The sequence below is a fragment of the Salmo trutta genome, chromosome 38, assembly GCF_901001165.1.
Source record: "Salmo trutta chromosome 38, fSalTru1.1, whole genome shotgun sequence".
NCBI classification, from domain to species: Eukaryota; Metazoa; Chordata; class Actinopteri; order Salmoniformes; family Salmonidae; genus Salmo; species Salmo trutta.
The window spans coordinates 20,578,839-20,605,868 of record NC_042994.1 but is presented as its reverse complement, the minus strand read 5'-3'; the positions used below and the strand labels follow the sequence as shown (position 1 = coordinate 20,605,868).

The 27,030-nt window shown below is 42.9% G+C and overlaps 1 protein-coding gene across 4 annotated transcripts in view; it reads left to right on the top strand.

Moving 5' to 3' along the window:
- mark1 (MAP/microtubule affinity-regulating kinase 1) overlaps positions 1-27,030 on the top strand; it is a 102,032-nt gene that overhangs the window by 53,074 nt on the left and 21,928 nt on the right. For all 4 annotated transcript variants that reach the window (XM_029739375.1, XM_029739377.1, XM_029739373.1 and 1 more), the window contains 5 exons: positions 12,840-12,888; positions 16,711-16,776; positions 17,266-17,336; positions 20,932-20,988; positions 21,211-21,447. In XM_029739375.1, the coding sequence (XP_029595235.1) occupies positions 12,840-12,888; positions 16,711-16,776; positions 17,266-17,336; positions 20,932-20,988; positions 21,211-21,447 (480 nt within the window). The remainder of the gene's footprint in view (positions 1-12,839; positions 12,889-16,710; positions 16,777-17,265; positions 17,337-20,931; positions 20,989-21,210; positions 21,448-27,030) is intronic.

Below are 27,030 nucleotides of genomic sequence, written 5' to 3'. Positions count from 1 at the left end.
TTGACAGTGATGCAAATGAATACAAATAGTATAATTATGCCATACTTTTATTTTGAAGGCTAACCGCGAAGTCCACTATTGTGGCTAGCTATACATGGATGGGTCCGACCACCATTAATCAAATAAGAACTGTCTTATAAATTAGGGTTATTTTTAGATAACACCTAGATATATAGTTAGCTCGCTAACTGTAGCTACTAAAACAGATTTTGACGTGTATCTTTTTTGAGACGCAAAGACCAAAACAGCGTTCCATAGAAATCCTGGTTGAGAATGAAACTGAACAATGAAACAGCAAGTAAGTGAAATAAATAGGTTTTGATTATTACATTTACATTTACATTTAAGTCATTTAGCAGACGCTCTTATCCAGAGCGACTTACAAATTGGTGCATTCACCTTATGATATCCAGTGGAACAACCACTTTACAATAGTGCATCTAAATCTTTTAAGGGGTGGTTAGAAGGATTACTTTATCCTATCCCAGGTATTCCTTAGAGGTGGGGTTTCAGGTGTCTCCGGAAGGTGGTGATTGACTCCGCTGTCCTGGCGTCGTGAGGGAGCTTGTTCCACCATTGGGGTGCCAGAGCAGCGAACAGTTTGGACTGGGCTGAGCGGGAACTGTGCTTCCTCAGATGTAGGGGGGCCAGCAGGCCAGAGGTGGATGAACGCAGTGCCCTTGTTTGGGTGTAGGGCCTGATCAGAGCCTGAAGGTATGGAGGTGCCGTTCCCCTCACAGCTCCGTAGGCAAGCACCATGGTCTTGTAGCGGATTCGAGCTTCAACTGGAAGCCAGTGGAGAGAGCGGAGGAGCGGGGTGACGTGAGAGAACTTGGGAAGGTTGAACACCAGACGGGCTGCGGCGTTCTGGATGAGTTGTAGGGGTTTAATGGCACAGGCAGGGAGCCCAGCCAACAGCGAGTTGCAGTAATCCAGACGGGAGATGACAAGTGCCTGGATTAGGACCTGCGTCGCTTCCTGTGTGAGGCAGGGTCGTACTCTGCGAATGTTGTAGAGCATGAACCTACAGGATCGGGTCACCGCCTTGATGTTAGTGGAGAACGAAAGGGTGTTGTCCAGGATCACGCCAAGGTTCTTAGCACTCTGGGAGGAGGACACAAGGGAGTTGTCAACCGTGATGGCGAGATCATGGAACGGGCAGTCCTTCCCCGGGAGGAAGAGCAGCTCCGTCTTGCCGAGGTTCAGCTTGAGGTGGTGATCCGTCATCCACACTGATATGTCTGCCAGACATGCAGAGATGCGATTCGCCGCCTGGTTATCAGAAGGGGGAAAGGAGAAGATTAATTGTGTGTCGTCTGCATAGCAATGATAGGAGAGACCATGTGAGGATATGACAGAGCCAAGTGACTTGGTGTATAGCAAGAATAGGAGAGGGCCTAGAACAGAGCCCTGGGGGACACCAGTGGTGAGAGCGCGTGGTGCGGAGACAGATTCTCGCCACGCCACCTGGTAGGAGCGACCTGTCAGGTAGGACGCAATCCAAGCGTGGGCCGCGCCGGAGATGCCCAACTCGGAGAGGGTGGAGAGGAGGATCTGATGGTTCACAGTATCAAAGGCAGCAGATAGGTCTAGAAGGATGAGAGCAGAGGAGAGAGAGTTAGCTTTAGCAGTGCGGAGAGCCTCCGTGACACAGAGAAGAGCAGTCTCAGTTGAATGCCCAGTCTTGAAACCTGACTGATTAGGATCAAGAAGGTCATTCTGAGAGAGATAGCAGGAGAGCTGGCCAAGGACGGCACGTTCAAGAGTTTTGGAGAGAAAAGAAAGAAGGGATACTGGTCTGTAGTTGTTGACATGGGAGGGATTTTGTTTTACTGGTAGTGGGGACATGTGTAAATGCCAATGAAATTACTTTTTGGTGTGTGTGTGTAACCTTTTATTTAACTAGGCAAGTCAGTTAAGAACAAATTATTATTTACACTGACAGTCTGGACGACTTTGGGCCAATTGTGTGCCGCCCTATTGGACTCCCAATCACAGCCAGATGTGATACAGCCTGGATTCGAACCAGGGACTGTGGTGACTTCTCTTGCACTGAGATGCAGTGCCTTAGACCGCTGTGTGTGTGTGTGTGTGTGTGTGTGTGTGTGTGTGTGTGTGTGTGTGTGTGTTAACTATTTAACTGTACTAGAATGCTTAAAAGGCCGCTCTCATTTTTAATTATCGGTATCAGGGTTTTTTTGGCAAGGAAAATATTGGATATCGGTATCAGCCAAAATTGTCATCGGTGCATCACTACATTGCAGCTTTCATTTAGGTTAATTAGATTGGTTGAAAGTAGGCTCTTGGTTTGTCTGACACAGGTACAAGCTCAGGGGGCATGAAACCAGATTGTTTGGGGGCGGGGAGTGGCACCAACCAAGGCAGTACTACCCTAAAATCGACTGATAATAAAACACACGTTTTCATTTCCCGTTTGAGAACACTTTCATACAGTGGTGCCTGCTGAACGCAAGCCAGCAATCTGCAGTAGATCAGACTAGACTCCTTTTGCTACTTGTGTCATGGGAGGGGGAGGTCTGGCCCACATGTCTGTCACTCCTCATCAGCCAGTCAAGCATCAAGAGGCCACCCTAAGGGGTGCCTCGGATGCAAAGGGAGTAGAGGACTAGGTAAAAAGGGGGATGTCTGTGTAGTTCATTGAGAAATGTATGTGTGAGTGCATGCTTGTGTGCACGTGTGAGTGCCTGGTGTGTGAGAGGGCTGACGTTGCTGTGATTTATGAAAACTCTCTAGCGGGGCTCTTAAGAGCAAGACTGTGAAAGACACGTGGTCCGAGACAGTGAATGACGCAAATCATGAATAAAAACCAAAGTTAATGCTCAAATTCAGTGTGTGTTTGTTTATTACAGTTCCCTCACATTTTTCTTTGTGCATTTCAAAGAGGGTGGTTTGTGTGGTAGACTGGTTTGGATGTACTGGGCAGAAGTACCCCGATGCTCAGATACAAACATGCATGGATTTCACATATTCAATGTACACATCCACACGGTTAAAAATACACACAATCCGTTACTCACGGATGCTCGTTGCTCCCACCCAGCCTCGCTTTTTGAGGAGCCAATCACGAGCCACAATGTCATGAATATGAATCGAGTTGAGTCCCGTGGCTACAAGGCTCTCCCGTATCCAAGAGCGGGGATATTTATAGCCCCTGATCTAAAAATACAACCACTGTTCCTGCCCACTACAGCGTCACGTTTCTGTACACTGACACCTCATTCTAATAGTGCACCTGTGTACAGTGTTTTCCATGGTGTAGGGTTAACTTGACCCTAGATGCTGATCTTGAGTCAGTATTGCATTTACCCTGGTAATGGTTAAGGTTAGGATTGGAGGAGGGGAAGCTGTTCCTAGATCGGTACCTAGAGTAAACTTTACCCCAAAACATTTCCCCCATAGAAATGGCTGAAGATGAAGCACCTTCTATCAGGGCTGGGCGATTATGGCTTAAAAATATCTTGATTATTACAAACTTACGGCCAATTCGCGATATACATCTCGGGTTTGAATGTTTCCTCTAATTGTTCAACAAAGCTTATTTAAAGGTGAAATGCACTGCATTTCAAATATCAGCAATAATCTAATGATTTCAGGGCTTGTGAAATTATATATGGGCTAAATATAAGCCTTCCACAACCATAAGACCCACTAATGTTTTTGTACAGGCCTTCCCTGTGGCTCAGTTGGTAGAGCATGGTGTTTGCAACGCCAGCATGGTGTGTGCAACGCCAGGGTTGTGGGTTCGATTCCCACGGGGTGCCAGTACAAACAAAAAAAATGTAGGAAATGTATGCATTCACTACTGTAAGTCGCTCTTGATAAGAGCGTCTGCTAAATGACTAAAATGTAAATGTAATGTAATTGTTTTATGAAAATTATTTTATCACCATTTTTGCAATCACTGATCTGGCTTTTTAAGTCTGTCTATGAAAATTCCCTTTTTGTTAAATTTAACCAGAACCATGCATAATGCACATTTACTAATAATTACCAACTTCTTGTAGCAGGCATTATAGAAAATTAGCACAGGTCTCATATAAACAATCTCTCAAGCAGATGTCCACGTGCTAGTTGGTAGGCAGCTAATCTTTATATTTAAAGTCTAGCCAACTTGGTTATATTTGCAAGCAAACAAAGTAGAACACACCCTTCTGTCTATCTCCAACTGTTTGAACAGATTGGTTGGCTGTCCACTGTTCAGATGTTGAAATCAAGTGGTTTACCTTATTCGTCAGAATGAGAAAGTTGCCAATTCCTTATATAATAGTTTTTTATGCTCATTGCACATTTTATAAAACGTGTACCAGACAGCTAGTATAACAGTATGTGACAAATGCTGCTAGCGGTAAGTGGTACCACAATGAGGCGTGTGACGAACTCAGCATTCGGAATCAATGTTCATTGATACTCCCGTTTTAGTAGGTTCTGCTCTTCGCACAATTTGAGGAGTTGAGACATACAAATGGTATCGTTCGAAAGGTTTACTCTATTACAGTAAAATGTCTTATTGTGTTTCGGTGTCCTTGTGATCAGTTCTGTTTGACCATACCTCCAAATGCAAATGGCGAGTTGAAACTGTTTGTCTTTGTTGTTGTGAGTGACGGGGGAGTGGCTTCCGAGCGGGAAGGTGCACAGTACAGATGGCACAGAAGATGCGAAGGAGACGAGACCAAAAAAAACGCTAATAAAAATGAAAAAATATATTTGGACCTCGATTCTTGCGATAGAGGCATTTGGAACATTTGTGCTAAAACAAATAAGAATGAATTCGATATCGGCCAGCCCTACCTTCTATTCATTGTGATAATGATTCATAGGGTCATGGTTTGGTTTTCCCTTTGTTTCAAGGGAGGGGATGCGGGGGAGGATTCTCACCAGGCATGTGTGTACACTGATGAGTGTGTAAATTGTAGAGCATTATATTTGCAGGAAAAGCAAGGAAGAAAAATGTTTTGAGCAATAGCGTCACCATACCCCGCAATACTATGTTAATGCAACCAAAAGGCAACATTTACAGAAGTACAAGCTTCTCTACTTTCTCAGTTGATTTCCATACCTGTTAAATGCATGCTGTTAAGAGTTTGTGTGCATACCATAAGTTCTGTCTTTTGTAGGTTTTCATTTTTTCCCTCACCTTGAAATACCTTGAGAGGGGATTCCCACTGGTTCAGTCAGAGGATGATGGCTACCTCCCAAGTGGCACACCTATTCCGTATATACTGCACTACCTTGACCAGGGCCCATCGCACTACTTGGATCCTAGTCAAACGTAGTGGATTATATAGGGAATAGGGTGCCATAAAATACTTGAAAGTACTACAGTAGTTTTTTTGGGTATCTGTACTTTACTATTTATATTTTTGACAACTTTTACTTCACTACATTCCTAAAGAAAATGTACTTTTTACTTCATACATTTTCCTTGACATCCAAAACTCGTTACATTTCGAATGCTTAGCAGGACAGGAAAATGGTCCAATTCACACACTTCTCAAGAGAACATCCAAAGTCATTCCTACTGCCTCTGATCTGACTGACTCACTAAACACAAATGCTTTGTTTGTAAATGATGTCTGAGTGTTGGAGTGTGCCGAGTGTTGGAGTGTGCCGAGTGTTGGAGTGTGCCCAAGTGTTGGAGTGTGCCCGAGTGTTGGAGTGTGCCCGAGTGTTGGAGTGTGCCCGAGTGTTGGAGTGTGCTATCCTTTAAAAAAAAAATGAAAAAAATAGGTGCCATCTGGTTTGCTTAATATAAGGAATGTGAAATTATTTCTACTTTTACTTCTGATACTAAAGTATATTTGTTCAATGAAATGTACATTTGACACTTAAGTATATTTAAAACCAAATACTTTTAGACTTTCACTCAAGTATTGTTTTACTAGGTGACTTTCACTTTTACCTTAATCGAAAATGACTATCTTTTACTCAAGTATGAAGATTGGGTTCTTTTCCACCACTCCCATTTGGGATGCAGACAAATTAGTGTTGCAAGGTATACCGGTACCACGGACATCATGTTACTTATGATACCTACATTTTAGAATACTGTAGTACCGTTTCATGATACTACCAAATTGTTGGGCCCTACCGATCTAAAGAACCTGCTACTGCCTGTTATAAAATGTTTATTAAGTCAGTTTTGTTTATAAAATCTGTTAAATTTAAGCAACAGCAACTAGTCACTTGTATGCGCAGGTCCAATCATGTCCACTTCATTTTCGTGCCAGGGTTTCTGTTAGGAAAATGTGGTGCAGGACATTTAACCGGCAACATTTACATATACTGGACATTTGAGAAATCTGACGGACCCATGTGCATTGGGTGCGTAAACTGATTAGGGCGTCCACCCAGAGGAAATCTATTCAGCTACTTTGAAGCAAGATAAGACATGCCTCATGTATTAAAATGTTCATTCTGCCCCTGAACAAGGCAGTTATTAACCCACTGTTCCTAGGCCATCATTGAAAATAAGAATTTGTTCTTAACTGACTTGCCTAGTTAAAGGTTATATTGCAAAGTAGTGTGTGACGCGCTGATGAAGCCTGCCTCCCATTTGATGCTGCTGCAGTAGGTCTCGCGCCGTCTGACATATTTTCCGCTCATAGGATATACACCGTGATAAATCAGATACACAAGGAATATACACGCGCTAATTTTAATTCCATTAAATTATGCCAATTAATTGACCAGTCGACTGGTATTTTCATCAATTAATAGGTAAAAAAGCTTTATTTCGCTAATGGGATTTTTTTTTCTGGAAAATTGGCTGGCTCCAATGTTAAATGAATCGGCTTTTCAACAACAACAAAAATATAGGCAAAAAGCCGGCTATTACCGGCTGACAGATCCTGTTTCATGTGCATATCAGGTGTGGAGGCTGTAATCCGCCAGTCGAAGCCACTCTCCGGGTCTCTCTTCCTCCATCAGTTTAACATGTCATTTATTCAGATCCAGATCAATCTTCTGTTGTTACATTTGTCACATTGGAGCAGCGCTCAGAGCGGATGCATTGTATATAATTTCAACCCTGGTATAACCAAGAGCACAGGCCAGTCTGATAGGCATTGCATGTTTGCTGTCACGCAACGCAGCAGTGCCAGAGAGGGAAAAACAGCTTCGAGACGGTCATGCTTGCAGCTTTACAGCAAATGAAACGTCTCGTCTCTAGCTCAAACGGTTGAAGAAGTTACTCATATTACTGCAGCTACCTTTTTTCCTTGATGTGCGATTTCGCGCACATTTTGCTATAATTTCACAAACCGTGCTGCTTGCCATTTTAAAGTAATCCGGGGACGCTAATTATTGTTTGGATAACATACGTTCAGTCATGTTGCCTAGCTCGCTAAAAACCTGGTAACTTGACAGTAGGTCTAGGCAAATTTGATTGACACAGGAAGACAGCAAAAGGTCTGCTACTCATGAGATGTGCTTCAAAGGTAGTTTACGTTAGGCTTATATGAATCCTATCTTTCTGGTGCTCCTTACGTTTCTGTTTGGTGCCCAACTTTTTAAAGTTGGGAGCAGAGGGTATTGGTTTGTGGGGAAAAAGTGGTGTGTGTGTGTTTTGAGGGAGACCGTGTTTGAAGGAGAGAGTGTGTGTCTGTTAAATGAAGAGTAAATGTTTCATGCAGGGTTTTCCTCTTACTGCCACAATGACATGCAGATCATTATGAATGTATATTCCTTCCTCCCATTCCTCCAGCCAAATCACAGGCAGGCCTTTGCAAATATGAGCAAATCAGCGATTCTATGCTGTATTCTATTATATAGTGTGAAGTTAAATTCAATATGTAGTTTTGAGTAGAAGTGTGAATATCGGTGACAGGTTTTTTGTGTAGCGCGTGCATAACGTTTAGAACGTGAACAAGTGTCGGGGGATGGGGCGAACAGGATGCTAGGCCACTCAGATTTTTTTCCACTGTGGTATTGCGATACCACTCGCGATTAGTGGTGCACCAATATGACATTTTTGGCCGATACCGATGGCCGTTATTTTCCTTGCCAACATACCTGATACCGATATCAAACATTTTAGCGGCCTTTTAAGCATTCTAGTACAGTTAAATAGTTAACACACACACATGCACGCAGCGGTCATAGGCACTGCATCTCAGTGCAAAAGGCGTCACTACAGTCCCTGGTTCGAATCCAGGCTGTATCACATCTGGCCGTGATTGGGAGTCCCATAGGGCGGCGCACAATTGGCCCAGTGTCATCGGGCCGTCATTGGAAATAAGAATTTGTGCTTGACTGACTTGGCTAGTTAAAAACAGGTTACACACACACACACACACACACTGACCAAAAAGTTGTTTTGTTGACATTTACGTATGTCCCATTACCAGTGAAACATAATCAAAACCTATTTCTTTCACTTACTTGCTGTTTCGTTGTTCAGTTGTTTCATTCTCAACCAGGATTTCTATGGAACGCTGTTTGGGTCTTTGCGTGTCAAAAAAGATACACGTCAAAATCTGTTACAGTAGCTATATAGTTAGCTAGCTAACTATATAGCTAGGTGTCATCTAAAATAACCCTAATTTACAAGACCGTTCTTCTTTGATTAATGGTGGTCGGACCCATCTGTGAAGCTAGCCTCAATAAGGATTAGCCGCAATAGTGGACTTTGCGGTTAGCCTTCAAAATAAAAGTATGGCATAATTACACTATTTGTATAGATTTGCATCACTATCAATTACTTTTATTTTAAAGGCAAACCGCAAATTCTACTTGTGACTAATCCTTATTGTGGCTAGCTTCACAACACGGTCCGGTCGAGCCTCACTAGCCAGATGACGCTAGCTGGCTGCTTATAACGTTAGCTTGTCTTTGGGCAACAGGGTTAAGTAGCTGGCTAGCTATTTGTTTTCATGAACTGAAGTGCAATTTCAATAGGCGAACAACAATACTTACTCACAAGGATTCCTAAGAATAATGAAAATGACTGCAGTTTCTACTGGTCATTGTTTGCAGGCTGGTTGTATTGGTGCTAGCTAGGTACCAAGCTAAAGCTAGCTCCCCAGAATTTGCGGTCAAACAAATTATGCTTTATTACCAACGCGGTATTGTAAACAGATCGGTCGTGGCCAGTGTTTGCTGATTTTTTTTTTTACAACTTTGACAGTGCTACTGTATCTTTTTTGACACGCAAAGACCCACACGGCGTTCCATAATATGTACTGTATGTCGTGAAGCTAATAGCAGTGACGCTATTACTGTGTAACTCCGGTAGGGCAACATCTGAAAATGGCGCACTTGGTAGTGTGTACCGGTGCTTGACCAGTCGGCGAAAGCCAACATCACCCACGACAGAGAACGGTTGATTGTCAAGGGCAATGAATTCCATTATCTTGGCTTTAATGGATCTCGCCTTTGAGTTGTCTCACTGAAATGTTCTTACTCTTTCAAATGACTGCCCGACTTGTTGACTGCTCGATCCACACAGCAGACATTGTGTGGGCTAGGTTAGGAATGTTGTATTGCACGTGTAGCGCAAAATTGTACGTGGCGTTATTGCGTCATGTACCTCAATCAAATTTATTTATAAAGCCCTTCTTACATCAGCTGATATCTCAAAGTGCTGTACAGAAACCCAGCCTAAACCCCCAAACAGCAAGCAATGCAGGTGTAGAAGCACGGTGGCTAGGAAAAACTCCCTAGAAAGGCCAGAACCTAGGAAGAAACCTAGAGAGGAACCAGGCTATGAGGGGTGGCCAGTCCTCTTCTGGCTGTGCCGGGTGGAGATTATAACAGAACATGGCCAAGATGTTCAAATGTTTGTAGATGACCAGCAGGGTCAAATAATAATAATCAGTGTTTGTAGAGGGTGCAACAGGTCAGCACCTCAGGAGTAAATGGCAGTTGGCTTTTCATAGCCAATCATTCAGAGTATCTCTACCGCTCCTGCTGTCTCTAGAGAGTTGAAAACAGCAGGTCTGGGACAAGTAGCACATCCGGTGAACAGGTCAGGGTTCCATAGCCACAGGCAGAACAGTTGAAACTAGAGCAGCAGCACGGCCAGGTGGACTGGGGACAGCAAGGAGTAATCAGGCCAGGTAGTCCTGATGCATGGTCCTAGGGATCAGGGAGAGGGAGAGAGAGAAACTTAAATTCACACAGGACACCGGATAAGACAGGAGAAATACTCCAGATATAACAGACAGCCCTTAGCTCCCCGACACACAAACTACTGCAGCATGGAGGCTGAGACAGGAGAGGTCGGGAGACACTGTGGCCCCATCCGACGATACCCCCGGACAGGGCCAAACAGGCAGGATATAACCCCACCCACTTTGCCAAAGCACAGCCCCCACACCACTAGAGGGATATCTTCAACCACCAACCTACCATCCTGATACAAGGCCGAGTATAGCCCACAAAGCTCTCCACCACAGCACAACCCAAGGGGTTATATAAGTATGCACAGTAGCTTTGACATCGTTTTTTAACATCGGTGTTAAACTAAGCATCAGCCGATTCCGATATATCGTGCATCCCTACTCGCGATATTCCCCCTCGGGAGACTGAAAAGATTTGGCATGGGTCCTCAGATCCTCAAAAGGTTCTACAGCTGCATCATCGAGAGCATCCTGACTGGTTGCATCACTGCCTGGTATGGCAACTGCTCGGCCTCCGACTGCAAGGCACTACAGAGGGTAGTGCAAACGGCCCAGTACATCACTGGGGCCAAGCTTCCTGCCATCCAGGACCTCCAAACCAGGCGGTGTCAGAGGAAGGCCCTAAAAATTGTCAGACTCCAGCCACGCTAGTCATAGACTGTTCTCTCTGCTACCGCATGGCAAGCGGTACCGGAGCGCCAAGTCTAGGTCCAAGAGGCTTCTTAACAGCTTCTACCCCCAAGCCATAAGATACCTAATCAAATGGCTACCCAGACTATTTGCATTGCCCCCCCCCCTCTTTTACACCACTGCTACTCGCTGTTGTTATCATCTATGTATATTCACTTTAATAACTCTACCTACATGTACATATTACCTCAACTAACCGGTGCTCCCGCACATTGACTCTGTACTGGTACCCCCCTGTATATAGTCTCGCTATTGTTATTTTACTGCTGCTCTTTAATTACTTGTTATGTTTATATTTATTCTTATCTGTGTTTTTTGTTTTTACTGCATTGTTGGTTAGGGGCTCGTAAGTAAGCATTTCACTAAGATCTACACCAGTTGTATTCCGGGCATGTGACCTAATCAAATTTTATTTTATTTATCGTGATACTTGACTTGGTGTAACGTTTTGTTAGCAAACTGTTGGTAACTTGACCACTACAGACAATGTGGCATGGTGAATGGAATTTTTCAGTACTGGTCCTCGTTCGCCTTCTGGGAGAGGAGGGAGTCGGGAGGAGCGGACAGGCAGCCAACACATGTTACAGCACCCTGTCACCGCTTGACAGAGGCTGCCTAATCACACGGGTAACGGTGCGCCACAGGGACTGTAGCCGCGCGGACCCCATTAGCCATTATGGGAGTCTGTCAAACACACACAGTAAGCGCACGCACACTATGAATTCACTCACTCACTTTAACACACACACAGATACAAAGCCTGCCATCCATCTATGAAGCAGTGACAAATTCGCTGCACACATGAGCAGTCAAAGATGAAAATGCCTAATGTTCTACTCCACTTCAGCAGGCATGCCAATCATATCTCCAGCTCTCTTTAAAGCCCATATTCTATTTACACTTCTGGAAAATGTCTATGTGGACTTGTTGGGTAACATTCAACTATTGTTCTCTTATTGTTGGAATAAAAGGGGCAGTCCAGAGGTTCTACAATTAGGTGTGTCACTGCAGCTGCCCAGCAATGGTATCGACTGTCTGGTATAGTACATGTCCAGAGGTGTGCAGTTTAATCTCATTGAATGGTAATAGCCAGAATGCAGCATCCAAGTCTTGATCCTAGACAGAAGTTTGATTTATACTGTTACAGTATCCTACAGTATCACTCGTGTAATTAGTGATATACACCCTAAACCAGGGATCATCAACTAGATTCAGCCGCACGCCCATCTTTTCTTGAGAGGATGGTCAGGGGGCCGGAGCATTAATTACAAATAATTTGTATACAGCAAATTGACTGCAAGAAGCCAAAATAGATATATAATAATTTCAAACCTTGCTTGCATTTGTATACGATCACATATACAGTATCTCTCTAATATGTGTGGGAATTCTGTGGAACAATTTTCCAAAATTAAAATCATTTAGAACTGATTTGCTGGTGTTATTTTTTTGTCTTTAGTGTCCATCAATAATAACTCAAATTTTGTATTTATTTTTTTGCTCAGAACTTGAGTGGCCAAATAAAAATCACCCGCGGTCCAAATTCTGCCGGCGAGCCGCCAGTTGGGGTTACTCTGCCCTAAACTATTTACAACAGATGTTTAATCTTGGTGTTGTATCCTGAAATGCTCATGTTGTTCATCTGAAACATCTGTTCAATGCAGCTGCATTGTCATCCAAAAAACACTGATGGAACTGCTCGACGATCTGAATGTGGCCCTGTTGTGTTGGGCTTTTTTAAACGTCAGTGAAGCTCTTGAACACTCACAGTACCAACAATTATCATCAGGAGATGACAATAATATGCTCCAGTCATTCCAGTCAAGATACAAATCCAACTTCTGTGCAAGAAGACAAAGTATTATCTTATCTCACTTTCAAAACTGATTTTGTTCTTGGTTATTTTGTTTCCTTGATTTCCGTGATGAAAATGACGAATGATCCCTGACAGTGAGTTTGATTGCAGGAGATTATGATTGTAGATGGCATCTTTCTCTCTTCTTTTCACAGCTCTTTCGTGAAGTCAGGATCATGAAGATCTTGAATCACCCCAATATAGGTAAGACCAACCAACACATCTGTTCTATCCTCACAATGCAAGTTATTTTCAAAAGCAATGCCAGTGTCAAGCAAGATTACTCCTAATGCTACCGTATTAATACTAACACTACCATATTACTACCACTTAACACGACTTCTTTCAAAACCTATTGTACAACATCCAGTTCATTTGTATCCATTTCTTTCCATACTCTGTGACGTGGACAGTTTTGAGAACAGAGCCATCTATAAAAAAAAAAATAATATCACCCAAAGACTTCATTTTTTATTTAACTAGGCAAACAAATTCTTATTTACAATGACGGCCTACCCCGGCTAAACCCTAACCCGGAAGACGCTGGGCCAATTGTGCGCCGCCCCATGGGACTCTCAATCACGGCCGGTTGTGATACAGCCTGGAATCGAACCAGGGTGTGTAGTGACACCTCAAGCACTGAGATGCAGTGACTTAGACCCCTGCACCAGCTCGGGAGAATTGACCTAGGATAAGTACATGTATGCATTGTCTTCCTATTAATGTTTTTATGCTACTTCTTGTCCAGAGCAAAACATTTTACTCTGGGACATGGGACTTGCCAGGCTAGATAAAGGATACATAAAATAATAACAAACTAATAACAAGAGAACTTGATGGAAAGCGAAGCGGCATTCCAGGATGAAACGGCATTCCGGGATGTCGCTGTGCAGTGACGAAAAGGGAGCCAGCAGCCCTTATTAGAATGATTTGTTTTTGACCGGATCCCATTCCGGTTGGCTTTGAGATGATCCTGTTCTGGGTCAGCTCATTCCGGCTAGCCAACGGGGGGTCGGAAGTACTCCCATAAAACATAATTTGGACTGGGCGATGGCGTCATTAAGACCCTGGGCCTGGGAATGATTACACAATACACATGCGCGCACACACTTCAATGCAAGGGCAGTGATTTATCTGAAGGTAACCAGTGTCACTTAAAACCCCAGACTCGCCTAGTTGCTTTTTACATCCTATTATTCACCAACGAATACAATTTCTTTTAGACATAACTTGCATGTACTGTCTTTCTGTTTTTGGGTTATGTTTCCAATCATGGTAATGTCTGCAGTACCTTTTTATTGTTCAATTTAGGCTGATGTATCCCATTTTTAGAACTAATCCAAATCTAACGCACCTGACCTGATGGGAACGGGTTGAAGCAGTAGTTGAGTGGTAGCCTGAGCGCCAGTCAGTTTTAGCTATCATGCCAGCTCTTTGTCACGCATTATGTGAAACATGTTTGGCTTGACAATGACCGCTATGGAGTTGGTAAGAGCACAAACGGATCTGGGACCAGGCTAGTTGAGTGGATGGGCAGGGCTGGCAATTATTAGGGTGGCTTTGCTCTCGATAACTGGCTTATTGTTTTAGGTGGGATAGTTTAGGGTGGGTTGTGCAGGCAGTCGCTGATATTGAATCTTAGAGGCCATCTTCTGCCACTGTGCCCTTGAGCAGGGCACTTAGGTTCTTAACTTCTCCTGGGATGTGCATGTAGGGTTTTGAGGAGTTTGAATAAAGCAGAAGACAAATCTGTTTCCTTAACCTCTCTGGGATTTGAGGGATGCTAGCGTCCCACCTCGACAACAGCCAGTGAAATTGCAGGGCGCCAAATTCAAACAGCAGAAATCTCATAATTAAAATTCCTCAAACATACAAGTATTATACACCATTTTAAAGATAAACTTCTTGTTAATCCAACCACCGTGTCCGATTTCAAAAAGGCTTTACGGCGAAAGCACACCATGCGATTATGTTATGACAGCGCCTAGCCACAAAAAACCATATAGACATTTTCCAGCCAAGGAGAGGACTCACAAAAGTCAGAAATAGCGATTAAATTAATCACTAACCTTTGATCTTCATCTGGTGGCACTTCCAGGACTCCATGTTACACAAATGTTCGTTTTGTTCAATAAAGTCCCTATTTATGTCCAAATACCGCCGTTTTGTTCGTGCGTATAGTTCAGTAATCCAAAGGCACAAAGCGCGCTCACAACATCGAAAGTCAAAAGTTCAATTTAAGTTCGTAGAAACATGTCAAACGATGTTTATAATCAATCCTTAGGCTCTTTTTATCATAAATATTCAATGTTTCAACCGGACAATACCGTTTTCATTTGAAAGGAAAGAGAACGAAGGGCACGTTTATCGCTCGTGGCCGTGAGCAACTCATGGCTTTCAGCTGAGCCACTTACTCTGAGTGGTCTTATTCGCTCCCCTTTCACAATAGAAGCCTGAAACAACTTCTAAAGACTGTTGACATCTACTGAAAGCCTTGGGAAGTGCAATCTGACCCCACAGACACTGGATACTGGATAGGCATTCACTTAAACTACAAACTTTATAATTCCCACTTCCTGGTTGGATTTTTCTCAGGTTTTCGCCTGCCATATGAGTCCTGTTATACTCAGACATTATTTTAACAGTTTTAGGAACTTTAGAGTGTTTTCTATCCAAATCTACCAATTATATGCATATCCTAGCTTCTGGGCCTGAGTAGAAGGCAGTTTAGTTTGGGCACGCTTTTCATCCAAAATTCCAAATGCTGCCCCCTATCCTAGTGAATTTAAGACAATGGACAATTAAGTAATCATTATATTTTAATAATCAGGTCAATTTGACTTGAGTCCAGCCCTGATCAAACCTTCAGTCTCTTACTATCTTTCTCTTTTCCCGTTCTATGCCCAGAGTAATGAAATAAGTGTGACAGGAAGGAGGTCATTTCATTCCTTTACATGTTGAAACAGACTCGGCGTGCTGGTCTCCACATTGTCAGGCAGCTCTATGTGTCTACGTGTGTGGGGCGGGGGGTGTCCTAGGAGGAGATGGCTAGATGGAAGGGGTTGGTGTGGTTTCGTTGTAGTTCATTGAAAAATGTATTTGTCTATGACGTGCGTCTAAATCAAAAGCGCACGCACACACATCATACCCCGCGTGTGTGTGTGTGCGCGTGCGCATTTGAAAGAGCCTTTATGCATCCAGAGCAATGAGAAATGAATCACTTTCTTTGAACAATACATGGCTTTTTTTTTTACATACACACAGATTATTTCTCTCAAATGTTGTGCACAAATTTGTTTACATCCCTGTTAGTAAGCATTTCTCCTTTGCCAAGATAATCCATCCACCTGACAGGTGTGGCATATCAAGAAGCTGATTAAACAGCATGATCATTACACAGGTGCACCTTGTGCTGGGAACAATAAGGCCACTTTAAAATGTATAGTTTTGTCACACAATACCACAGATGTCTCAAGTTTTGAGGGAGCGTGCAATTGGCATGCTGACTGCAAGAATGTCCACCAGAGCTGTTGCCAGAGAATTTAATGTTCATTTCTGCTGCCTCCAACGTCGTTTTAGAGAATTTGAAAGTCCATCCAACTGGCCTTACAACCGCAGACCACGTGTAACCATGTCAGCCCAGTACCTCCACATACGGCTTCTTCACCTGCAGGAGTATTTCTGTCTGTAATAAAGCCCTTTTGTTATAAAAACACATTCTGATTGGCTGGTTCTGGCTCCCCAGTGGGTGGACCTATGCCCTCCAAGGCCAACCTATGGTCGAGTGTGTGCATCCCTGCCAAGTCATGTGAAATCCATAGATAAAGGCCTAATTAATTAATTTAAATTGACTGATTTCCATATGAACTGTAACTCAGTAAAATCTTTGAAATTGTTGCATGTTGCGTTTATATTTTTGTTCAGTTATAGATGCACCCTTTTCGTCTGTCAGCTAGTAGTTGACAGGATATGCTGTCCTCATTGGCTATCCTCACTCATCCTCTATTTCTCTCCTTTTCTCTCCAGTTAAATTGTTTGAAGTCATTGAGACTGAGAAGACACTTTATTTGATAATGGAGTACGCCAGTGGTGGTGAGTATGAACAAAATAATGATTGAATCTAAAATGACTGTCTGTTAACTATAATGCTTCCCCCCCATGCACAGTATTTTTTGGGGTAAGTGATAAAGGTTTTGACCATAAATGTCTTTTCCCGTTTCAGTAAGCGCACATTCTCTTTCTTTTGAGACATTTGTATATTTTGTGTGCACCTTAAAGAGCAGCTGTACTAGCACATTGGCAGACAACTCCCAGGTATTGGAGAGCCACGTTGTGTGCAGGCTTTCGTTCTACATCAGCTAAGACGCCAAATTATTCTTATTATTCTGGTACAAACTAATTACAAAAGATTGTAATTAGCTGATGACTTGAATCAGGTGTGTTAGTTGGGCTGGATCAAAAGCCTGCACACCTGCGGCTCTCCAGGACTGGAGCTGCCGAAGCTTTTTGGTTTGCAGTAGATGTGTTTCCTCCCTCACTCCAGACCTCGCTCTTTCTTTCTCTCGCCATGTCCCTGTCCAGGTGAGGTATTTGACTACTTAGTTGCACATGGAAGGATGAAGGAAAAAGAAGCTCGAGCCAAGTTTCGCCAGGTGAGTTACTGCTAACACACACACTCGGTCACACACAACTGCAGGCTCACACACACACACGGACACACTCCCGCAAGCAAACACACACTTACACACAGAGTATAGCGATACAAGCACGTGCGTGCGCGCACACACTGCTGAAAACCGCTGTGTGAAGAGGTGCAGCGATGTCACCAGACATATCCTCTGTCATCAATCTAGTGGGGAGGGAGGAAAGGAGAGAGAGGCACTGCAAGAGACGGGTCCGTGCTCTGAATAAATGGATGAGTTAATGACCTCCTGGGAACAGACAGCGCGTGTATGACTGCATGTATGTTCATGTTCTACAGGAAAAGGGGGGATACCTAGTCAGTTGTACAACTGAATGCATTCAACTGAAATGCGTCTTCCACATTTAACCCAACCCCTCTGGGGGCTACCTTAATCGCCATCCACGTCATCGGCACCGGCTGTCTATTAGGGTGTGTTTCATGCCACTTTGAGTCCTACAGGCGAGGTTGGGCATGTCTCTTACAGTTTGTGTATTCTACAAGCCAGGCAGTGTGTGAGTTGATAACATCTCAGTAAAGTTTGTGTGTGTGTGCTCATGAAGTTCCCATATCTGTTACTCAGCACGAACAGACCTCATGCTGATTCACCAAGCAGAAATACAGAACATCATTAAAGTCATTTATTACTCCCCTAGTGCACTTCTGTCAACCCACACTGACCTCTAGTGGTGGTGTTTTGGCATCGCAGCATCCTTGCGTGACTAAGTGAAAATTTGACTTAAGCGGAAGCTCCGATTCCCCTTAAGTATAGAAGGTTAGTCAATGGCCCCGTCTAGAAACAGGTCCTAGGTCTTTCCCCTAGACTCTAGAGGTAGTCCTTAAGCATAGCAGAACCCTTTTATGAAGTGTCTCTCCCAAGTATATAAGGTTTGTGTTGGTCAATGGCCCTGTCCAGAAACAACCCCTAGCCCATATCCACTACCCACCTTGGCACATTTGTAGATCTGAAGCGATTGGATAGGTGTAAGTAACAGGGCAAAAAAATCATAGCGCAAGGTCAATCTATTACTATATTGCTGTCCCCTATCCAGTCCTTTCAGATCTACCTAGGAGACAATATAGAATTGCACAAAAAGTCTAAACTGTTCATTTGGAATGGGGCAAATGTCTAACCTTTTTCTTTGCATCCTTCCTTTATCTCTCCTTTGAGCTAACTGTAAGGTGACCAGACGTCCCCAATTTCCGGGACAGTCCCAGATTCTGGTGGCCTGTCCCTGGAAATGTCCCTGATTAGCCCTCAAAGAAAAAAGCAACTCTGAAGTTAAAATGAGGCTGACATTGAAATGATCAAACACTGTATCCAATCAGATTTACATGTAAAAATGCTGTCTTTCACTGTACCCAACTCGTTTGCCTTTTATGGTAATATTTATCAGTGTCGTGTCTTTGGCTATGCCGGATTAAGTGATATGACATGCTAACTTATAAAATGATTTCTCTGTAATTAATATTACCTGATTAAGCTAATCATGTAAATGTAATTAACTAGAAAGTCGGGGCACCACGGAAGAACGTTTATAGAGCCGTTATCTTCCGAATAAACTCTTAAAATACTTAGTAATATTTTACATCAATAGCAGTCAATATTAACCCTTATTTTATTTTTATCTTATTTTCAGTCTCATAATGAAAGTTGTAAATTCTTGGCTATCTTCACGAACCCTGGCTAACAAGTTGAATCAGCAATACAAAATTGGGTTTAATTATTTATTTACTAAATACCTAAACTAATCACACAGAATTACATATACACAGAATACAAATGATGTCATACAGAAAACGTCCTGGTGGACGGAACCTGTATGAAAGCTGGTTACACAAAGGAAAGGGGGTTGGGCTTGAATGAAAGAGCGGGAAGATTTAGGAACGTAGAAACAGCAGCTATGCTATCGTAAATACATTATCTTATGCATTCTAAATTACCGCCCATTTGGAAAAGGAAAATGCAATAAATATTTACTCTGAGCTGCGCTTCGGTAGATTGGTCGTAGATGCTGGCCGGGTTGGCCAACAGATCTTCCTGTAAACTCTTAAGAATGTCTCTGGTGGTAAATTGGATACGTGGTGGTATCTTCGTCCGTCTGTTAGACTGGATTCGTCGTCCGTCCTTTCCTAGCCCACGTCTACAGCGGCCGCTGCTAACTCAACGGCTAGGAAGTATCACTTCTGTAGTGAATAAGCTCAAAGTTCATACCACTCGCCATCAAAGCTCACGCCGAGGTTGGCTTAGTTCTGTCCTTGACATGTGTGTCCTAATGTAGAGGTTGCAGACCTCACGTACTGGAACAACCTGGTTATCTTTTCGTCAAAGGCTTATATAGTGGAGGGGGGGAAGGATGTGTTTCATCGTTTATAACCCCTCCTCTTCACAGGGGTGGGCCACTGATCAAGCAGGGCACTTTCCTTATGAAAACCCAATTCTCTCATTTGGAAGCTAAAATTACATTTCATCTCCTAACAAACAATTTCAATATCAAACATTTCAATTGCATAACAATTCCATGTTACTCTGATAACTAGAGGGTGTATACTTTCTCAGGTACAGTTTATGTCGTCCTGTCATCAATCATAATGTCTCAGATAACAACGAACTGACTCATACTCATTACGTTCCAAAGCATATTTCCAACTGGTTTTATTACCAAAATATGGTTCCTTTCCCCATTTGTTTGATGTTCCCAGACTCTCTATATTTAACACAGGCTATTCAAGTCCTTCAGTAGGGTCAGAGAGGGGAAGGGAGAAAGGTATTTATGGGGGGGGTCATAAACCTTACCCACAGGCCAACGTCATGACATCAGTGATAACCTATATTGTAACCACTGCATGAACGACCATGCCCATGGTCAGAAAGTGCCTCCAACAGCATAGCTACCAAACTTGGGTGATATGCTAAGATTTAGAACTATGGCGGGGTAATCCATTTTTCGCGCAGCTAAAATCTAGTCACCTAAGCTAACAGATCAGTGCCCATATTATGTCTCTCAGAATAGGACTGCTGATCTAGGATCTGCTTTTTTAGATCATAATGAGATAATATGGACCAAGGGGACCTGATCCTAGGTTAGCACTCCTACTCTGGAGATACTTTATGAATTCGGCCCTGGAAAATGTGTGGCGTCCACTTCCTTTTAGTGATGTCCTATCCAGTCTTGTCAGAATTGATGTAGCGTTAGCATACCTCGAGGGAGGAAGGATGACTTATCTATGTAGCATTCAAGCAGAGTACCCCATCTCTGACTGATGAGAGATTTGATTAGCCTTATTGCTAGGAGGCTAATGCAATCCAACCTCTGCTAAGAATGGGGACTAATTAATTTGTAGCATAGCTTAGCGGCTAATGCTGTAGAGATTCATTAGCCGTCAGTAGAACGATAGCATAGCGGCTAAATCTACCATTGAGATTTGTTAGCTTAGCTTGGTAATTTGTTGATTTAGTTAAATCAAGTGTGTTAATGCTGGGGTAGAAATGTACAGCCTGAGAGACCCCTAGGAATGGATTGAAAAGAAATTGTCCCCCTCCAACAGAATTTTCTCTCTTTCAGATTGTCTCTGCAGTGCAGTATTGCCATCAGAAGAGGATCGTCCACAGGGATCTGAAGGTGAAAACCAATACCATACATGCTGCTGTAGCATTGGAACTTTGCGCCATCAAGGGTCACACACACATTGTCTGTCTGTGACTCACTGTCTGAGTAGACATTGATCGATACAGATTGACAGGCACTCAGACTCTCTCTCTCTCGATCAATGTATATCCGTCTTTCTGTCTGCTGTATCTCTTGTATACAGATACTCACCCCCCTCTTCCAATCTCCAATCAGGCTGAGAACCTACTCCTGGACGCAGACATGAACATCAAGATTGCAGACTTCGGCTTTAGCAACGAGTTTACCCTAGGCAGTAAGCTGGACACGTTCTGCGGCTCCCCGCCCTACGCTGCCCCAGAGCTGTTCCAGGGGAAGAAGTATGACGGGCCCGAGGTGGACGTCTGGAGCCTGGGGGTCATACTGTACACACTTGTCAGCGGCTCACTGCCCTTTGATGGACAGAATCTAAAGGTGTGTTTGGTGGGGGGTGGTTGTGTGTGGGTTTTGGGGGAAATTCTGTATGGAACCTATGGGTCATAATGTTATAGGTATTGGTTGAAGCTCAGTGTTAAATTCCAATATGACACCAATCTCGATACAAATTCGCAAATCAACTTTATTGGAGGTACACAACACACTCCCCGCCTCTCGTCATGAGCCGTCCGTTATGGTATATTTAAAAAATATATTTTTCCTCAAATTCTGGACGTCAGATTAAAACGAGACTATAGCGTCCATAAAGTTACCATTGGACTTAAATGCAATTTTTTTAAATTTTTTTTTATTAAATGTATAATTTCACTCACGTGCACATTTCCATCCTTTAAGAAACAACGATGTGCTACCTTTTTGTAGCATTTCTGACAATGTTAACATATTTGTTTTTTTGCCCAAACTCCGAGTAAAAACACTGGGTCGGTTGCTCGGAAACAACATGGCTGCTTGCACCATGCTGCCAGTCATAAGAAGTGTATGCAAACAAACCTAGGCTACTGTATATAGCTAGCTATATGGTGGTATTCAAGCTGAGGTTAATCAATAAACGCAAACAGATATTTTGGTTAGCTAGGTAGCTAACTAGCGAACATTAGCTTGTACAAAGTCCAGCAGCTAGCCTTTGTAGCCAGTTAACACCTGTCAGCTGAAAGCTAGCTAGATAATGGACAGGCAAATAAAGGTAGCTGGCCAATGAATGTAGTTTTGATTAGCTCGGTAGATAGCTCGCTATCTAATGTAGCGTTAGATGAGAGCTAACGCTGGCTAGGTAGCTAACCAACAAGTGAGAAAGCTAGCTAGCTAGCCAAGTAAGGTTTTTCACATAAAGTCATCATGTGTTAACTGCTGATCTAGACACTTGCGTGCAATCGGAGCACAAACAAATATGCACAAATAAACTAGCGAACGTCCTTGGCTGCTATGAAAGCCAATTTAACTTTAACTAGCTAAGTAACCTAAGCCACCCGAAGACTGTAGCGTTGGCTAACGTTGATGGCCAGATCATGCACCACAATATATCATACTTTCTTGCGTTAGTTAATGTTACTTTGGGAAACTGCCAAGCTAATCACTTTCATTTGCATTGTACAGACCGAGCTACGGTAACGTTAAGTCGAGGTAGCCAGATTTCAGACAGGACAAACACTGCAGTTAGCTATGCTACATTTCCTCGACTAAGAACAACCAAGACCACAACACAAACCATAACAGAGAAAACAAATTGCTTTGTTAAGAAACAGTAAGTTAGCTATGTTGAACCCCAAACGCACATGTACAGATAGCCTTGGTAAGCGCAACTGATGGTTAACAGCATCGCTGTTTCAAACACATGTTGAATAAATTCCAGCTCTGGCATAAACTCCCTCTCCTGCCGTCTTTACATTTATATCCCAAATGTGTGCTGACTGACCAACACAGTGTCAAATTACTTTTCGGTGTGTACACAGAAAATCCGAAATCGCCATACACAAGTAAAACATAGTCAGGGGGCTCCACACGCTGCACCAGGTTAAAATAACATCATCAGAATCATTGCTTGGTTACGCGACTTGCTGTGTGCCAGTTTGGTCTCATAGATTAGAAGCAACATACTAAATGTAAATCAAGGACACTGAAATAAGTATATGTTACATAAAACAAAGTTACTTAAGGGAAAATGTTCCTATTTCTGAAGTTAATCTCTATTTTTGGTGTAAATGGCATGTTATAGAAAGATCCGGACCCTTTTTGTTGTTGTGTGATTTGGCTTGTTTTTGAGAAACTTACCTCAGCCGCAATTCACTTTCTCATTGCTCGTTGTGCAGTATCAGTACACAACGATGAACAAAAGCTAAAAATAAATTATCTTAAACCGGCATTGTTGGTTAAGGGCTTGTGAGTAAGCATTTCACTGTAAGGTCTACAGTTGTTGTATTGGGTGCATGTGACACGCTCTCAGTATAGTTGTGCATGTATTTCGATGTAGTACACATGAAATTCCCCTACGGAACTGTTCAGGCCAAGCTTGTCCCGTGGGCCGCGCAGCACAGCTGGTAGAAGAAACGTCTCGAGTCACACAAAATGGATTATAACATTGCAGATAAAGTTCGGAATTATAAATTTCATGTGTACAGCATCTAAAGACCTGTATCACTATACTGTAATGAAACAGTAGGGAGCAGGTCTCGAACCCTCGACCTTCTAGCCTGAAGTCCAGCGCGCTATCGACTGTGCGCAAAAGTATGATCGAGCGGCAGAGGAGATATCCACGTTTATAAACCCAGGGTCGTTACAATACTGAGAGCATGTCTGTTTCTAAAAGGACGTGCCCTGATACTACACAACGAGAAATTAGGAAGTGAATCGCGAATAGGGTAAGTCTCTCAAAAACGAGCCAAATCACACAAAAAAGTATATGGACCCTTCTATAACATCCCATATACAGTGAGGGGAAAAAAGTATTTGATCCCCTGCTGATTTTGTACGTTTCCCCACTGACAAAGGAATGATCAGTCTATAATTTTAATGGTAGGTTTATTTGAACAGTGAGAGACACAATAACAACAACAAAAATCCAGAAAAACGCATGTCAAAAAATGTTATGAATTGATTTGTATTTTAATGAGGGAAATAAGTATTTGACCCCCTCTCAATCATAAAGATGTCTGGCTCCCAGGCGTCTTTTATACAGGTAACGAGCTGAGATTAGGAGCACACTCTTAAAGGGAGTGCTCCTAATCTCAGCTTGTTACCTGTATAAAAGACACCTGTCCACAGAAGCAATCAGATTCCAAACTCTCCACCATGGCCAAGACCAAAGAGCTCTCCAAGGATGTCAGGGACAAGATTGTAGACCTACACAAGGCTGGAATGGGCTACAAGACCATCGCCAAGCAGCTTGGTGAGAAGGTGACAATAGTTGGTGCGATTATTCGCAAATGGAATAAACACAAAAGAACTGTCAATCTCCCTTGGCCTGGGGCTCCATGCAAGATCCCACCTCGTGGAGTTGCAATGATCATGAGAACGGTGAGGAATCAGCCCAGAACTACACGGGAGGATCTTGTCAATGATCTCAAGGCAGCTGGGACCATAGTCACCAAGAAAACAATTGGTAACACACTACGCTGTGAAGGACTGAAATCCTGCAGCGCCCGCAAGGTCCCCCTGCTCAAGAAAGCACATATACAAGCCCGTCTGAAGTTTGCCAATGAACATCTGAATAATTCAGAGGACAACTGGGTGAAAGTGTTGTGGTCAGATGAGACCAAAATGGAGCTCTTTGGCATCAACTCAACTCGCCGTGTTTGGAGGAGGAGGAATGCTGCCTATGACCCCAAGAACACCATCTCCACCGTCAAACATGGAGGTGGAAACATTATGCTTTGGGGGTGTTTTTCTGCTAAGGGGACGGGACAACTTCACCGCATCAAAGGGACGATGGACGGGGCCATGTACCGTCAAATCTTGGGTGAGAACCTCCTCCCCTCAGCCAGGGCATTGAAAATGGGTCATGGATGGGTATTCCAGCATGACAATGACCCAAAACACACGGCCAAGGCAACAAAGGAGTGGCTCAAGAAGAAGCACATTAAGGTCCTGGAGTGGCCTAGCCAGTCTCCAGACCTTAATCCCATAGAAAATCTGTGGAGGGAGCTGAAGGTTCGAGTTGCCAAACGTCAGCCTCGAAACCTTAATGACTTGGAGAAGATCTACAAAGAGGAGTGGGACAAAATCCCTCCTGAGATGTGTGCAAACCTGGTGGCCAACTACAACAAAGGTCTGACCTCTGTGATTGCCAACAAGGGTTTTGCCACCAAGTACTAAGTCATGTTTGGCAGAGGGGTCAAATACTTATTTCCCTCATTAAAATGCAAATCAATTTATAACATTTTTGACATGCGTTTTTCTGGATTTTTTTGTTATTCTGTCTCTCACTTCAAATAAACCTACCATTAAAATTGTAGACTGATCATTTCTTTGTCAGTGGGAAAATGTACAAAATCAGCAGGGGATCAAATACTTTTTTCCCTCACTGTACATCAAAAATAGAGATTTACTTCAGAAATATGACAATTCTCATTTAAGGCAAAAACAAGGGTGGTTTGCTGGGGTGGAAGGATAGGCATATAACGTGAATGTCTAGCAACCCAAACGTTGAGTGGTCGAATCTCATCATGGACAATTTTAGCTAATTACCAACTTTGCTACTAATTACTACTTAGCATGTTAGCTTGTCTGTAGAGCTTCGAGACAGGATTGTGTCGAGGCACAGATCTGGGGAAGGGTACCAAAAAATGTTTGCAGCATGAAAGGTCTCCAAGAACACAGTGGCCTCAATCATTCTTAAATAAAAGAAGTTTAGAACAACCATGACTCTTCCTAGAGCTAGCCGCCCAGCAGAAGAGACTTGCTTGGGCCAAGAAACACGAGCAATGGACATTAGACCGGTGAAAAGTTGTTCCAACCGCAGTGTCTTTGTGATGCAGTGGGTCAACGGATGATCTCCGCATGTGTATTTCACACCGTAAAGCATGGAGGAGGTGGCGTGGGAGTGCTTTGCTGGAGTGCTTTGCTGGTGACACTGTCTGTGACTTATTTATAATTCAAGTCCCATTTAACCAGCATGGCTACCACAGCATTCTGCAACGATACACCATCCCATCTGGTTTGGGCGTAGTGGGACTATCATGTGTTTTTTGCAACAGGACAATGACCCAACCAGCTTCACCTGGAATGCTTTCCAACACTCTTGAAGGACTTCCCACATATGCTGAGTACTTGTTGGCTGCTTTTCCTTCACTCTGCGGTCCAAATCATCTCAATTGGGTTGAGGTTGGATGATTGTGGAGGCCAAGTCATCTGATGCAGTACTCCATCACTCTCCTTCTTGGTCAAATGGCCCTTAACACTTTTTGGTTACTACATGATTCCATATGTTTTATTTCATAGTTTTGATATCTTCACTATTATTCTACAATGTAAAAAAATAAATAAAAACCCTCGAATGAGTAGGTGTCCAAACTTTTGACGTGTGTGTAATATATTTATATAAATATTTGGGGGAATGGAAATGATGTAGACAATTACATTGATAGAAGCCACAATCTATTTGCAATATTAAAGCTAATCCACCCCCTTAAAATAATAATACATACATTATGAAACACAACTTACTAAATGGAGTGTCTCAGATTTATGTACAGAATAATATGAAACGCTATGAGATCAGGTTGCAGCCTGCAGCAGCATTCAGTCAAAATAAAAAGGACATTTTTCTTAACTACCTGATTATTAAATGAGTCTGTTTTCAACAAATCCACTGTTTTAGACTATTGTATTTATCCAAGCAAGAGAAATAAACGTGCAATCACTATTGAGTGAATGAATTAAATAGTTTTGGAACGAACGCTTCCAGACATTTAAATGATGTGTCGAAGTCAATGTGATGAGAACAGAATTCATAGTGTAATGGTTAAAGTTAGCGCTTGTGGATCAGAACATTTTTGGTTTGCCTCCCGGAGGAGATAATTTGACCTTTACATAGTTTAGTTTTGACAGGCCGCTCCCAACACATTG